We start from the raw sequence: 15084 nt of genomic DNA on the forward strand, positions 1-15084 counted from the left end.
CATCATTAACCCAAGATGGAGAGATGTTGGGCCCAATCTCAAATGAGGAAAGTTCTGGGCTAATCAACGATCCAAACTCCAAAGGCTTACAACAAGCCCATAAAGTTCCAGTTTCAACAGAGATTCTCTTCTTGGCAATCTCATACTTCGCAGAGCAAAGCGTAATTTGCTACTGAAATCTGTTACTTCTTTGATGATCTAGATAAAACTTCAGCCAACACCAACATAAATCACAAGTACATATGACCCTAATTTGTTGTTCTATGAATCGTTTGGTTAAATGAAGTTTTTGCGATCAATAGTCCTGATATTTGAAAAACAATTAACGAAGCAATCTTCACAAAAGCGATAACTGTTAAGAGCACAAATTGAGGCACCATTTTAGCAGCTAAATCAGTGCTTTAATGGCTACAGCTGGTGTCAAGACTCGAGTCCTTACCGTGTACAGCTGTTATTTAATAGATTTCCATCAAAATGCTGTCTCCAACAGAACCTGAATTCAATAATACAGAACAGAATCCAAAAAGGAATGCGCATAGAGAATAAATGGAAAAATGGTAACAAAATCTTCATTTTATTGCACAGAAAGAGTAGGCAGAAAGAAATCTACATTCTCAATTTCTCATCTTTATCAGACCAGAAGGGCCAAGATCGCCCCCTCAAAACAATAATCGTGTGAATATTTCCCTAACAAATGTACAATAATACTGATTCCAAAACCAGAACGGACCCCCATGACCCATCTTCAATGCAAGTGTTGAAGAAACTTGGCCTTCCATATCCAATGTCATGTACACACAACAAATGTAATCTATTTACATAAATAACTCCTTCCTTGGAGAAGCAAACAAGGCCACTGAGATGTCAGCCAAACTCTCCTCGCTAATTTTTGATCTATAACGCCGGGATTGCTTTGGAGCATTCGGAGCTTCAGTGTCATCCAATTCGCTCAGATTCTCATCCAAATCGACTGAATTTCGGAAGGCACGAGTCTTCCTTGGTGTACTATAAGCGAAATGCCATTGCCTTGCAATCAAAGCCTGTAAATCGCATCGCAAATCATTCACAGTCAGTAATGGAAATAAATCAAATTCAATTTTATTAACATATCTGGAGAAATGTAGAAATGTAGTTAGTACTTACAGCTTCTCTGATTGATTTAGATACGTGAAAAAGCTGCTTCAAATCTTCATGTTCCACACCACAGAGAACCCTAATCTGCAATCCAAAAATAGCAACTCTCAATCACCAATCGATCACCTAGATTAACAAACAGAATACTGAATACAAGCGCAACACACATACCAGGATATCTTGAGGTAATGTTTCAAGAGCAGACTTTTCGAAGCCTACATCCATTCTCTGACTGCATTGCCTCTTCAATGGAGTTCTGGGAGACGAATCCATCGATTGTGCTTCAACATCATTAGTAATCGCTACTCTCTTCCTCCCGAATCCTCGCGTGTACTTCACCAATCCGTTCTCAAATACCTCCTCACTCACTGCGCCGCGCATCGATTTCAGTGCACCGTTTCTCTTTCCCAAAGCCATATTTTTCCAGAACAAAGCGAAGAATCAGCAAAAACCTACGCAGAAAAACAAGAACAAGAAACAAAAACCAGGTTAAATACGAAACCGGTCGCAGTACAATAGGAATCAGAAATCACAGAATCCAATAACCGAAAATAAATCAAAACTGTATCTAGAAGCAGTACCTTTTGAAATTAAACCAAAAAAAACTGGATTTGAAAAATACTGATTGCGATAGAAAGATAGAGAGAATATATTGTGAAATCTTGGGGTGAGAGAAAGACAGCGTATATATAAACCCTAAATTTGAGAGAGACCCTGTTATTGTAATTGTAAAAACGCTTATGCGGTGAATATATGGAAACAGAGGAACCTGTTCTTAAGTTTCTACAGACTTGCTTTTAAAAATGTAAAGTAAATCCCTTATATATCGTGAAAAAGATGGTGTTACCTTTTATTTTTATAAAATAATAAAGTTAAATTTAAATATCTACGCGTTTTCAGCGAGAAAATATTGGTAAAAAAAACTTCTGCTCCGGTGTTCCCTCGTGCGTGTGCGTTAGAAACATTGGATTCTTTTTAGTGGCAAATAAACAGTAGCCGTTATAGACACGTGTCGAAGGGGGATATGAGGGAGGAAGCAACGTGTGTGCTACCGGGTCATGATGTGGCAAATTTGGTCGGTCCAAGTCGGCTAGCGTCGGTCCTTATCGCCGAAGTTTCTTTCTTGTTTAATAAAAGTTGGTGCTTGAGAGATTGATGGCGAGACGAGGCCGTAACTAACGGACATTAGAAAGCTAAAATAGTGCCACGTATATGTGTGAATGTCCTGTGTTCTAAAGAGGCGGCTTGACGGCAACTTGCAAGTTTTTAGTGTTCGTGTTTTAGACGTCTGTTTTGTGGATGAGATCTACAGGTCAACAACACGTCAAAACTGCTGCAGTTTTTTGGCGGGCTAGTATGGAATATTTAAAAAATATAAATAAAAAATGTCTGTTTTTTCTTATCATGTTTTTGTTTTTGGTACTTTTTTTTATTATTTTTTTTAAGAATCATCAAATATTCATGATTTTCAGATTTTATTCCTTAGTGATTCAAATAAAGTTATCATTTATATAATTTTATAGTTAATTTATTATCCCTTTTAATTAGAAAATTTATAAACTAATTTTTAAAATTTTAAAAACCCAGCCTAGAGATTTTGGTAGTGTTCTTTTTTTTAAATAATCAAATACACAGCTGAGATAAATTGAGCAGTACATTTTGGAGGGGTGATTCTTAATTCTCATGAGGTAAATTACAAAAGGAAAAATAAAAAAAAGAAGAAGAGAGAAATTGGATCACATTATCTTTTTTTAATATCTTATAAATTATGAGGTGTACACAAAAGAAAATCTGTGTTTAAGATCACTAGATACAAATTAAACAAAAGCCCTTTCTCTTCCAAACAAAACCTAGTAAACATATGGGCTCAGAACCAAAATCTTACAGGCCTTCCAGAGACAACTTTTTTTTTCCTTAAGCCCAATAGGCCCTTATCCCTCATCTTCCTCACAGCCTCAAGCCTTTAAGTATTTAACTAGACTATTCGAGGCCCATTTTGCCACTCCACGATCGTTTTGCTTTCCGATTTCGGCAATGGAGTGCCCAAAAAATAGTTCTATCGATCGGAAACTGCCAATGCGAGTCATCCGGAGTTGCTTTCGCTCTCTCTCTGTGTATATGTATATGTTGCAAGTGTGGTTTACTGTGCAGTTCACGAAAAATCTGGACAAAGCACTTATCGTTAGATGGCGGAGGTATCAAACGAAGCCATGGCCACAGTGGCTCAGAAGGCGCCGGTGACTGCAGAGAGAAGTGTCCGGAGTGACTTGGACACTAAGCTCCCCAAACCCTGTAATACTTTCTTTTTTTCATCAATTATCTGCATTTGCTAACTTCTACAGTGAGAAATTTAGCATATGTAAAATGCTATATCTGTGAATTTCTTTTATGCTCCTTGTAGATAATAGGTTTGTGTACTCAAATATTAGTCAGGGTTAATTGTTAATTAAATTCCCTTTTGGCCCTGTGTGGATGCTTTAAGTGAGGACGCGAAATGCACAAATACTGATCAAATAATCATTATCGTGTAATTCAAATGTTGTAAAGAAGAAATGGTTCTTATGGTTTGATAATTATGAAATGGGAACCAATTATTTCATCATCATAATCCTTTTATACTAATCATTGCTGGGGGTTAAGCGAAACAAATTTATGTTAGCAATTAGTGAGAATCTATTGCAATGAATAAAGATCATGATGTGTGAAAAAGAATGGTATGTTATAGCGTTGATAATTTCTGCTATTCAATAGGTACTGGGTTGGGTGCATCATTGCTTTCCTTCCTCCCCTGATTCTGACTTTTTCATTGTTTTCATTTGAAGATTAAGGAAAAACAGTTTAAAATGGGCAACATAGAATTCAACCTAAATTTAGATATTGATATTTCGTACTAGTTTGGATTCGGATACTAAGGTCCTCTTGATTAATCTGCCTTTTTTATTGCCATTGCTTGTTTCTTCCACTAGACTTGCCTCGAGCTGTCGTTGCGCCTGATACAGAGAATATTAATGGCACTCGGGACCATAAACATAATGGTATGTCTGTACTTCAGCAGCATGCTGCTTTCTTCGACCAAGATAATGATGGTGTCATCTTCCTGTCCGAGATGTTCAGAGGTCTGTGTCATGCTAGTGATTTCATTTTTCAATATCGAATATTAAAAGAACATTCCTTAGTAAGAGCTTTTTCATATATAATATGTAAATGAGATTCATTTCGATGAATATTAATGATATGAAACATTCATTTTTTGCTGGAAGTGTTACTAGTTCCGTCATCCGTGGGGGGTTTTTTTTCTTCTTCAGGATTTCGTGCAATTGGTTTCAATGTGTTCGCTTCTTTATTTTTTACCATCCTTATTCATGGAACTATGAGCTATGCTACCCTACCGGTAAAGTTTTTATGTTTTAGGACTTTTTTATTATTAATTTTCTTTGGCATACCATGAATTCTCAACAAAGTTGTCTTTCATCGCAAACATGGATACCTTCACCTTTCTTCCCAATTTACGTGCAGAATATACACAAAGTTAAGCATGGAAGTGACTTTGGGACTTACGACACAGAAGGAAGGTGAGAAGTGTGGCCTGGTGTAAGAGTGTAGTAGTGATATTGTTCTTGTCAACATTAGTGTAAAAAGTTAAGATTGTCTGTTTGTCTTGCTGAATCCTGATTCTTCTCCACAACTTGTTCTGATAAGTGGCTAATGTAAGCACCCCATATGTCCCTTGCTCTGCACAGGTTTATTCCAGCAAATCTTGAGAATATTTTCAGCAAATATGCTCATACTGCTCCTGATAAGCTCACATTTGGAGAGCTTTGGAACATGACTCAGGCTAACCGTAATGCATTTGATTTTTTTGGCTGGTAAATCTCCTTCATCTCTTACACCCCTCTTGCCCTGCACAGCGCGTGCACTTAATTACTCAAAATGCCCCTTTTCATTATAGGATTGCAAGCAAGTTAGAATGGGGAGTTCTGTATCTTCTCGCAAGAGGCAGATGGTTTTTTATCGAAAGAAGCTGTGAGACGATGCTTTGATGGGAGCTTGTTTGAATATTGTGCTAAGGTACAAAAGGGCACAGGTGGCAAACTGGGATGATGTGGTTTTGCAGGTTTGCTGCTCTGCTTATGGTTGTTTACGTTAGGCATTAGTATTTTGGGCTTCCGTATCGAGTTGCCAATCCTTCTATAGTTAACCGACTATATTGAATAATGAGAAACTATTACCAATGATTGTGCATGTTTGCACACCAATGTACATGCATGAATCTACATATTGCATGTCGATACCCTTTAATTTACCTTTTGAAGAAAGTTTATTGCTTTTAAGTAGAGTACTTATCATATTAGCATTTAATTAACTGAAGCATCGCTAATATTTGTTTGTTCGATTCTTGAGATTACCTTTTTCTTCCTGCATGATACACTAATATTCAGCGATCAGTTTTTAATAGTTTTTACGTAGCGATTAGTGAATAGATATAGATAGCATAAATCATTGATTGGCTTATGGTGACTCAGTCTAGCATTTTGGTTATCATTGATAAAAAGAGCAATAACATCAACTAAATAGTTTAATCCGATCCATAAATGGCTTTGCACTCATGTTGCATGCCTTACACATTGTTGATTGTTCCATGAAAAATCCCACAATGTAAAATATAGAAAACCTAAATCTAATGCATTTCCCAGTTTGCAAACTTCTTCTAGTAGTTCAAGAAAAATGGAAATAATGCAGATTTGTAGTTGAACATTCTAGTAAACAATGATACTCACTCCTGGACGTGATCGATAAAACCTGTCCAGTAGGTCATATGTGGGTAACCTTGCTGCTACAATATGACTCCCTGAGTTGGTGGTGGTGTCTAGGATTAAAGTATGCAGGTGTTCTGCTTTCTCCAGGAAGAACTCCACCAACTTTTTGATAGGCATTTCAGACGACTTGAAGCCATTTATTCTGACAACTTTGAGGCTCCTGAAGCTAAGGTTCAACTGCTCCAATGATTGGCCTTCATGTTTTTCCCAGTAGAATCCCAGATAAAAGTAATGCCCTTCCAGCTACAATGAAAATTGTTTTATAGTTAATCATGTAAAAGTCAGTGCATGCATCAATAACCCTAGAAAATGAAAATTCATACTAATCTTTTTTTTAGCTAGCTGAGAACAACGTAGTAGGTGTGGCCTTTGGACAATCCACTAAGAGCACACCAAATTTGGGCTAGGCTAGGCTAGGCACGCGCTAACTCATGCGAGAAGTAGAGAGAGATGACCAGTTAGGCTATCGCTAAATGGTTAAACATTCATATTAAGATGTACTCACATTGATAGTAATTTTCTCCATGCAAGGGCATTTATTGAGAAAAGTGACAACGCTAAACGGACCACAAAGACTTCCATCCATAAACAGTTCAATCTCCCTAGTGTTCCATAAACAGAATCGAAGTACTTCTTCCAAATTTCCATCAACAAGCCTAGGAGACAATGCCTGATCATTGCACAACTGAAACATCAATCAAACATTATGTTGTGGTGAAATCTTCACAATATATACATATGAATTCAATATCGAGCAAAACAATAATAGACAAAATTAAAACATGTACCTTAACAAGTTTACTACTTGTCTTGAAGACATGAACATGAGAGATAGCAAACATAAATCTTTCGATTCCAACGAACGGCAAGAACCCTCCTTTATCGATCTTGACAGTCACATCCTTCAATTTCAATACATTTCCTATGGTGAATTCTTCAATATCTCCAGAATAATACATGGTACACAGAGTTGGTGCATGAACATGTATCTTCACAATCTTAGGGCAATTTTCAACTCTCAACCACTTGAACCTTCTCAGATGTCCAGCAAGGATTTTAAGATGGGTAATTTCCCGACAACGATTCAAGCCCATAGTCTCAAGAAATAGACAGTTCTTGAACAATTCTTGAATTAGCTTTTCAGTAACATTAACCACTTTGAGAATAATGGTGTGTAAGAAAACCATACCTTTCAACTGTGGTGGTGAGTAAACGTTACAGTTTGTGAGCTTCAAGATTCTTAGGGATTCAGAATCTAAGAGATTGGTAGGGAGAGTGAATGGATTAGACCCTTGACTAAAATCCAAGTTGAGCTCCTCAACCTCTTTTGAAAGAGATATTTTGATCCAACTATCAACCACCAATTCCATATACGTATGATTCATATATAATTGGAATGATTTAATTTTTGGACCTTGATGGAGTTGGAAAACCTTATTAATGATCACGATTAGCTCGATGCGAGTTGGTGGTCTTGCAAAATCTTCACCAAAATCCAGGTTTTGGTTGAATAACCATGATTGCTCAAACCTTTTGGCTAGAACACTGGTTTGAATGGCATGTTTGATGGGCAAAAGTGAGAAAATGTTGTGGAGAAGGTGGTCAGGAAGATGTTGATAGTGATGATGAGATCTTCTTTGGCGTCTCACTTGTGGACGGTGTATCACTATTGGGTTCTCTCCCTCTTGGTCTGCCATTGTTGAAGCAGGTGTATTTTTTCCCCTCTTGTGAGTAGCAATGTATGCCTTGACACTATTTTATAGAGTTGAAAAACAACAGTCTTACCGATCCAAATATTTTTTGTGATAGTTATCCCGAATGCCGAGATGAATAAACACGAGTTCATATGGATCATGTTGGGGCCCACAATTTCACATGGATAATGTGAGTCCATCGTAGTATTGGCATAGTTGAGACAAAAAATACAAGTATCCTTAACATTTTCGGTCGAAAAATAAGAGAAAATGCACACAAGTTTTGTAAGACAACTAAATTATGCAGTGATTAGTGTAATGAGATTTCCTTATATGGCTGAGGTTTACATATTATCCAATTTTGGTAATAACATTTATGATTTTTTTTCATAATTTAATTACTAAATAAGGGTTTTAGATTTTAATATTTGTCATCCTTTTCAAATAAATGAACCATGTTTCCCTTGTGACCAGACACCCTAAATTTGCTTTGTGAAAAGCAATTAAATTCATTACAATAAATTATCCGTTTCTCACACAAAGAACCTCGAGAGATGGAAGATTATGCTATTATTCTAACTTTTCATGATCATCTTTTTATTTTAGGTCATGAATGCAATGATCTGATGGATATTGTGATTGAAAAATCTTTGGAATCCTTGTAACGTCATGTGTAGTAAAAAAAAAAAAAAAGTTTTAAATTCTATATTGTTGAGTCATTTTAGTTATTTCCTACCAAATGGTCTGTAAATACAGTTGCATGAGCATAATTTTGTTGATTAAGATCGAATGTGAGAAATGTCTTATCCACTATACTTGGGATCGAATGTGAGAAATAACAGTGAAGCATACAATCCTTAAGACTTCAGTTATACATTATTGACTTCCTAATACAAATTAAAAAGATAGAAGCAGAGTTTTCCTGGCTTTTGTGGAGGTTTCCTCCTTAAATCAGTGCAATTTTCTTCCATTTACAGATATCCCCTGACAGATTATTAGCTCTCTCTTCAGTTGTTTTCACAACTTGGTTGCAATAAAACAGCATCTTTGGAGTTGCCTTTAACTGCAATGGAGATGCAACTGGAGGATAGATGTCCAAGTAGAGGTTCACAGGAGCAAAGCAAGACCTTCCCCAACAATTTGAGTCCAGAATTACAGTTCTTGGTCACATTAGAAGGAAGTCCACGACCATAAAACAGATTCACTTTGCCTCGGACACCATTTTTATTAATCATCCAATTCAACAAGTTGTGCCCGCCTCTCAGCAGCCTTCTTCCTTACAAAAATGCCCCATCTGAGGGCTGCCTTGAGCTTGAGCCATCCAACGACAGCTTTGCCTGATGAAGGAGTTTGATCGTCTCCAAAGCTGTAGTTTAGGGGGGTATTGCACATATATGCAGAAGAATAAGGAAACCCATTTTCATTATCATCAAAGGAGGCATGAGCCTGGCCTCCCATGTGGAAGATACGAAGCAGATGCTGCATATCTTCATCCCCAAGCATCTCATTGCTTCTCATACGGATATCCTCTTCTTGAAGTAAGGTCTGAGCTACCCTGAATGATGTAAAGTCTGACGTGCCAACACTAGGGAAACCTGATGTGGATGACTCTGGAAGACCAACAGCCATCACATTTTCCCTTCTTGTAAATTGGGTTTGATGAGGAACACTGGTTAATGGGTTCTGCAGGGGGAATGAAGTGGCGTCAAGCTGAGAAGATGTATTGAGATTGTCACTCTGCATCTGAATTGGTAATTTGACATCCATACTTCCATTATACCCTGTACACAAAGCGAGTTTAGACATCATTCAAGTGAAGACCAAACATGTCTACGCACAAGTATAGCATCAACAAAAAGAAAAGAAGAACAAGAAAGGAGCACTTTATCGAAAGGAAAACTTTTTAAGGGACTGTAAAGAAAAAGAAAATGGACAATTTATAAAATAAAAAAAAATAAAAATAAAAAGGTGAACTTCCTAGAGGTGTCTTCATATCTGAATTGCAGGGTTGAACATATAAAACTTAAAATCCTCTCTTTTCGATTAAATTCTAATTTGTTACTTCTTTTGAAGGAAAACGCTTGTTTCCAGAATAACATAGCAAATATCCAAATGTTAGAGAGAAACTTCTACTCGTGTCCAATGATCATTTGTTTGCCCAAATAAGAATATAATGAGAAATGCTACATCCATTCGTACGAGGGCAAGATGTCCCAACCTTGCCCTAGGCTTACCATTACTAAACAATTTAGAATCCAAATTGTATACCTGCAACAGCTGGACCTGAATCCATACAAGGCTGTTCTGGAGGGACAGGAACGGATAAAGTCGGAAGAGCAACCTGATGTTCAAAAGAGTTTGTAAAATCTAGAGGATCAATTGGAGCTTCAGCTTGAGTAGTGCCTGTGATCTGGTTTTGGTTGAAGCTTAGAAGAGACTGGCCATCGTACTCTACGACATGCATCCAATCGTCATACGCCTTCTTCACTAAGCCGTCGACATAGACCTGCGAGGAATAAATCACTAAGATTCACTATAATGGTAAGACCTTTTCCCAACTTTTTTTTTTCAATAACGGATACGAGTGTCATGAAAAGTTGTTGGTGTCAGAAGTTATATAACCCATCACTTCTTACTTATTGTCACACTAATGTTCATTTCAAAAACAACAGAAGAGAGTTTTGTCCAAATAATATGAGCCATCAAATATACCGCCCATGCAAAACTAAAAGGAATGACGATCACATATCTGCTTAGCGAGGTTCAGTTCAGACTGTAGAACAATCATATGTGTATTCGGAGGCCCAGAATGTCAATAATATCAGAGTCTATCACCAAAAGTTAAACTTATGCAATAAACCTTGCGTGAAATTCTTGAATAACTATGATATTTCTGTCCAGTGAAGTGTATAATCTTGAATTAATATCTTGATAGAAGATGCTCATGGAATACTTATTACTCTAAACCTGAACAAACTTGTAAGAATATGGAGAAGTGACATTATGGTCATACCATTTGAACAGGTCGTGATATTTCAGTAAGTCTAATGGCTTTTGACTTGATATTGACAAGGTAACATTTGACAGTTTTATTAGACTAGGGCCCTAAGAGGGAAGTAAAAGCAGAGTTCCACCAGCTAGAATGAGAAGAAACTGCAGGATTACGTACCTTCTGATCATCAGAGAGAGAATCCACTGAATAATACTGTCCATCAGCAATTAAGCCACTTAACTCATAGATATTGTTGAAGACAACGGCAACATTCCTTGTTTCACTTTCATCAGAATAATATAAATAGAGTTTCCCACTTAGAACACAAGTCTTCGCATGCTCTATAAGAACATCCCACATTTTATTTGACATGCCACTTCCAAGAATCTACACAAAAAGAAATCATAGAGAATTACAGGCAATCCTATATGTGGAACATTAGTAATCAAGGAACAAAAGCCCACATTCTTACACTCCGCAATCTTTGAGAGTCTCTAATCACAACTCGCAAAAAGTCTTCAACTGTATATATTCCAGCTTTGTTCAGCCTCTTGTGAAACGATCCATCTTTCCCTATTTTCTCCAATCTCCAAACCTCATCGCCCAATGCCGGTGGGTAATGTTTTTTGTATACTGTAGGGAAAAATAAATAAAGACTTAGCATCTTCCGGACGGAGATTTTCAACCAAATAAGCAAACACAAGAGAACTGGTTCAAAAGTTATGGCACTGGTAATGAACTCACATTCTCCTCGATGATCCTTAACAGTAAAAGCTTCAGTCTTTGCTTCGCGAATACGAAAGGCTTCGCAACCGCCTGAGGAAACCTTGAGTCCTAACCTGAACTTCCTGCTCCTTATCCAGCTTGAGTTGTCCGTAAATGTCAGCTCCCCTAGAGTTCCTACACCTTCCTTCATCATCACTTGCAGATCCCCGGTTAGCAATGGCCTTTTTCCTTCACGCTCTTTCACTACATGAGATTCAAATTCTTCTTGGGTCCAATTGTCGTCATCCTCGTTGTTGAAATCACCTTCAAGCACTGCAACATCTAGTTTCAATGACGACTCAGGACCTGATGTGACTATGTGACCAGTTTTTGCATCAATCAACACTACATGGATTGCAGCACCCTGTTCCCCTTCTACTTTTCCCCCTGTAAAGAGGGGGAGGGACAATCTGGACCGGAAGTGCAGCTGCAAGTTTTTTCCGCCTGGCGCTTCTATGCGTTTAGGAGAAGACCTGCATTATGTTAACCATTAGAAAGATAATAACGGAAGGAGAGCATGAGTGTAATTCAAAAAAGAAAATTAGTGATCAAAGACAAAATTAAGTACCATAAGAGAATATTGGGAAAATGCTGGAAATAACAGACACTAGAAAAAAACTTCACCAAACATGGAAGTCAATTAGCTGTATGATTGCATGATGAAGAAACCAAAGTCATAGTTCATTTGTATTCATGCAACCAAAGAGAAAAGTGCAACTATTGCTTTAAGTCCTGGTTAAGAGTCTAGATAGAAGAGTAAAAGGGGGTAGAAGGGGCATGACTCATGAACAATGTCCATTTAGTGCAATAGCAGAGATATGAAAGCGACATGTGGTCATCTTACTGAATGAAGTAGGTCAACCACATGGGCATTTGAGGAGAGAAAAACTAATATTTTAATTCAAGTTATGTAATACTTCAAATTAGTAACAAAACAGGGAAAGGGTCAATCCCCAATGATTAATATTAACCAAGTACAAATTCAACAAAGTGAGTCGCAAAGAGTATTCATGTCCAGCATTTCTTGGCTCTGAAAAATTCCAAAATTAATGATATCAAAAGCCACATACACAACTGTCAGTGGCAGTGACATACCAAATATGCATTAAAAATAACGAGCTGGAAACATGGCATTTCATAACTACGACTACAAGCTATGGTCCGTCATTGACGATATAATCCAAAAGATGTGCTAATATTGAGGAATTATGATGTCAAGGAAACCACTTTGGGAGAGCAAATATTGACATGCACAAGGAGCCATGATGTCAAGGCCTTTAAATTTTAAGAAGGGTCCTAATGCCTGATAACTTTATGAAATAAAAAATGTTTGAGTTAATACACATAACCATATCATGGATAGAGCTATGGTTCTAATGTTCAAGAAGAAAAGTAGTGGTTTATACCCTGCACTAAGCTTGGCGGGGCCTAATTTTGCTAAAGCTCGCTCCACCTCTTCACTGACCTATAAAGCATTCAAAACAACAAAAAGTTAGAATGTTAAGAGAATTATATACCAAATAAGAAGCTCTTTTATCATGCATGTCAGATTTATGGAAGACCATTTCTTTCGGGAAACTTCAACCCTGTTAAGTGCATTGATTTTGACAACATTTGACACCATTTCAGCGACCTCCAGACTCATCCATAGTATCAGAAATTCAGAATAAGACAACTGCAAACAATTACCTGATGTGATTTCTAATATAGTGACACTTCTAATCTATTTCATGAAATAATGTGTTTCACAATGTCCGCAGCCCATATAAAAGGTAAACAATCCTCATACACAAGACTTCTGCAGTGGGTAGGGTTAGGGACAGACATACGTACCCAGACCTTACCACCACAAAATATGTGGAGAGGCCGTTTTTATGAATTGAACTTGTGGCCTCTAACTTGCTCCCCTGCAACTCTACCACTTAGCCACATGTCCGCAGCTCATATAACGAGCTTAAGGTATTAAAATAGTTTAAAAGAAATCGAAGGATATAGTAAAAAATGCAAAGAAATTCAACTTTCCATTATCCTAGTGGAGGAAAAACTTTCCATCAAACCAAATGAATCAATTAGTAAAACAAGAGAAGATGATATCGTGAATTATTTACTGAGATGGACTACTTATTTATCTTACAACTCTTCGAAGGATTGGCTCCAATGATGAGCAAAGTTTCTGCAGACTATCCACCTTCAGAGCTTCAACAATAACACTGCAACAAGCTTACACATACTAGTAAGCGAATAACTAATCCAAATATCGACATGCATATCAATTTCAACTGAGCTTTAACAAAACAAGGAACCCACGTCACTATTTATGTTGAATTGCACTCGATGATTTTCCTCAAGTAGGTAGCAAGGGTGCTTTTGGAAGATGTATACCAAAAAAGTTCCAATTCTTTGCAAGACGAAAAATAAAGTTGCTAACAGAGTGAAAAATTATGTAAACTAAGACAAACGCACAAAGCAAATATCAAAAGAAGTAGTAACCTAAGCTAGGGACGTTGTACCTCTGTAAGCTTTCAATATGTTAAAGCCGTTCAGAAATACAGCTTATTTGTAACTCATTTATTTAACAACCCCAATTTTGAAGGCTTTTCATATCAGTTTCTTGCAGTTACTACGTTAATTCACATACATTGCAGACACTAACCCTCTCAAAACAGCACAAGCCAATACTCTGGGTACTTTAACAACTCTTCTCCATATCCAATCAGATGTAGACCTTCTTAGTTTACTTCAGTAGTTCATATCTAGATTCTGGACACACATCAAATTTCTCCCAAGGAAAAAAGCACGCTAGGCAAAATAAAATTGAATGTGAATACAGTTTTCTCTCGGTCTAGTCAAAATTTTAAACAAAGAAACTAATTATTTATTTCACCTGGCAAATAACAAAATCTACAACGAAAAAAGAAGATAAACAGTATAATAGAAAAAGAAAGTGCCTGGAAAAAGCAGGTCGTTTCCTATCCTGCTGCCCTTCCTCAGCCGAAACCGCATCCAATCCTCTCTTCTCTCTCACCATGCTATTCGACCTGTCAGTATACCTCATTTGCATCTCCACTTAACAACCCTGTTTGGAAGCAGCAGAATTAACGCCAGAAAACACGGGAACATCCGTTTTCGGCAGGCAAACAAACACAGATATTCAAATTCGATCCAAAGAGCTCATAATAAAAGAAAACGAGGCATAAAATTGAAAAGTAAAGACAGTCGAGCGGGAAAGAGAATAATATTTACTTTTTTTTTGCTTTCTTTTCGAATCTGAGAAGTTTCGCAGAAATAACAGCGAATTTTCTCAGCAGAGAACTTTGCCGAGTGCCTCCTACAATAGTGACCCCTAGCAATAGTGACGGAATCTGTTTTAACTTTTGTGTCGTCGTTGGCGTGTGGCTGTGATGGGTCGGGTTGGGAGTTGGTGACTTGCTAACCGAGCCGTCGGATTGAGTGGGCCATGAAATATAATCCGATTTATACTTATTTTCCTTAATTAGCTGGATTTAACACGTCAACATTTATCCTTGCTTTCCGAGCTGATATTAGTATGACATTCTGTGCAGAATTATGTTATCCACTACATTTCAGCATTTCAGACAACCACGGATAATGTTGGTATAATGCTAAATAAAGTGATATATACCAAGTAGGGTACTGACAGTGGCGGACGCAATTGAAATCT

General features: G+C 37.3%; 3 protein-coding genes and 1 pseudogene across 3 annotated transcripts; 1 reads left to right on the top strand and 3 right to left on the bottom strand.

The window, feature by feature from the left end:
• Positions 1-548: 548 nt before the first annotated feature.
• LOC120006207 (F-box protein SKIP27-like) lies at positions 549-1873 on the bottom strand. Its single transcript, XM_038856153.1, has 4 exons — positions 1716-1873; positions 1306-1586; positions 1144-1218; positions 549-1040 (listed from the first exon to the last, which is right to left on the bottom strand). Exons 2-4 carry the CDS (start codon positions 1549-1551, stop codon positions 816-818), a joined length of 546 nt encoding a protein of 181 aa, XP_038712081.1. The 5' UTR covers positions 1552-1586; positions 1716-1873; the 3' UTR covers positions 549-815.
• Positions 1874-3098: 1225 nt separating this feature from the next.
• Positions 3099-5468, top strand: LOC120005222 (annotated as a pseudogene).
• A 423-nt stretch (positions 5469-5891) lies between these two features.
• On the bottom strand, positions 5892-7648 carry LOC120005485 (putative FBD-associated F-box protein At1g61330). Its single transcript, XM_038855121.1, has 3 exons — positions 6740-7648; positions 6457-6621; positions 5892-6194 (listed from the first exon to the last, which is right to left on the bottom strand). The coding sequence occupies exons 1-3, from the start codon at positions 7646-7648 to the stop codon at positions 5892-5894; spliced, it is 1377 nt and encodes a 458-aa protein (XP_038711049.1).
• A 789-nt stretch (positions 7649-8437) lies between these two features.
• LOC120005794 (calmodulin-binding protein 60 D-like) lies at positions 8438-14737 on the bottom strand. Its single transcript, XM_038855616.1, has 9 exons — positions 14647-14737; positions 14351-14478; positions 13537-13612; positions 12809-12867; positions 11382-11875; positions 11110-11270; positions 10815-11024; positions 9914-10151; positions 8438-9426 (listed from the first exon to the last, which is right to left on the bottom strand). The coding sequence occupies exons 2-9, from the start codon at positions 14461-14463 to the stop codon at positions 8873-8875; spliced, it is 1905 nt and encodes a 634-aa protein (XP_038711544.1). The 5' UTR covers positions 14464-14478; positions 14647-14737; the 3' UTR covers positions 8438-8872.
• Between the last annotated feature and the right edge of the window lie 347 nt (positions 14738-15084).

Source organism: Tripterygium wilfordii, chromosome 9, assembly GCF_013401445.1.
Source record: "Tripterygium wilfordii isolate XIE 37 chromosome 9, ASM1340144v1, whole genome shotgun sequence".
In the NCBI taxonomy this organism is placed as follows: domain Eukaryota; kingdom Viridiplantae; phylum Streptophyta; class Magnoliopsida; order Celastrales; family Celastraceae; genus Tripterygium; species Tripterygium wilfordii.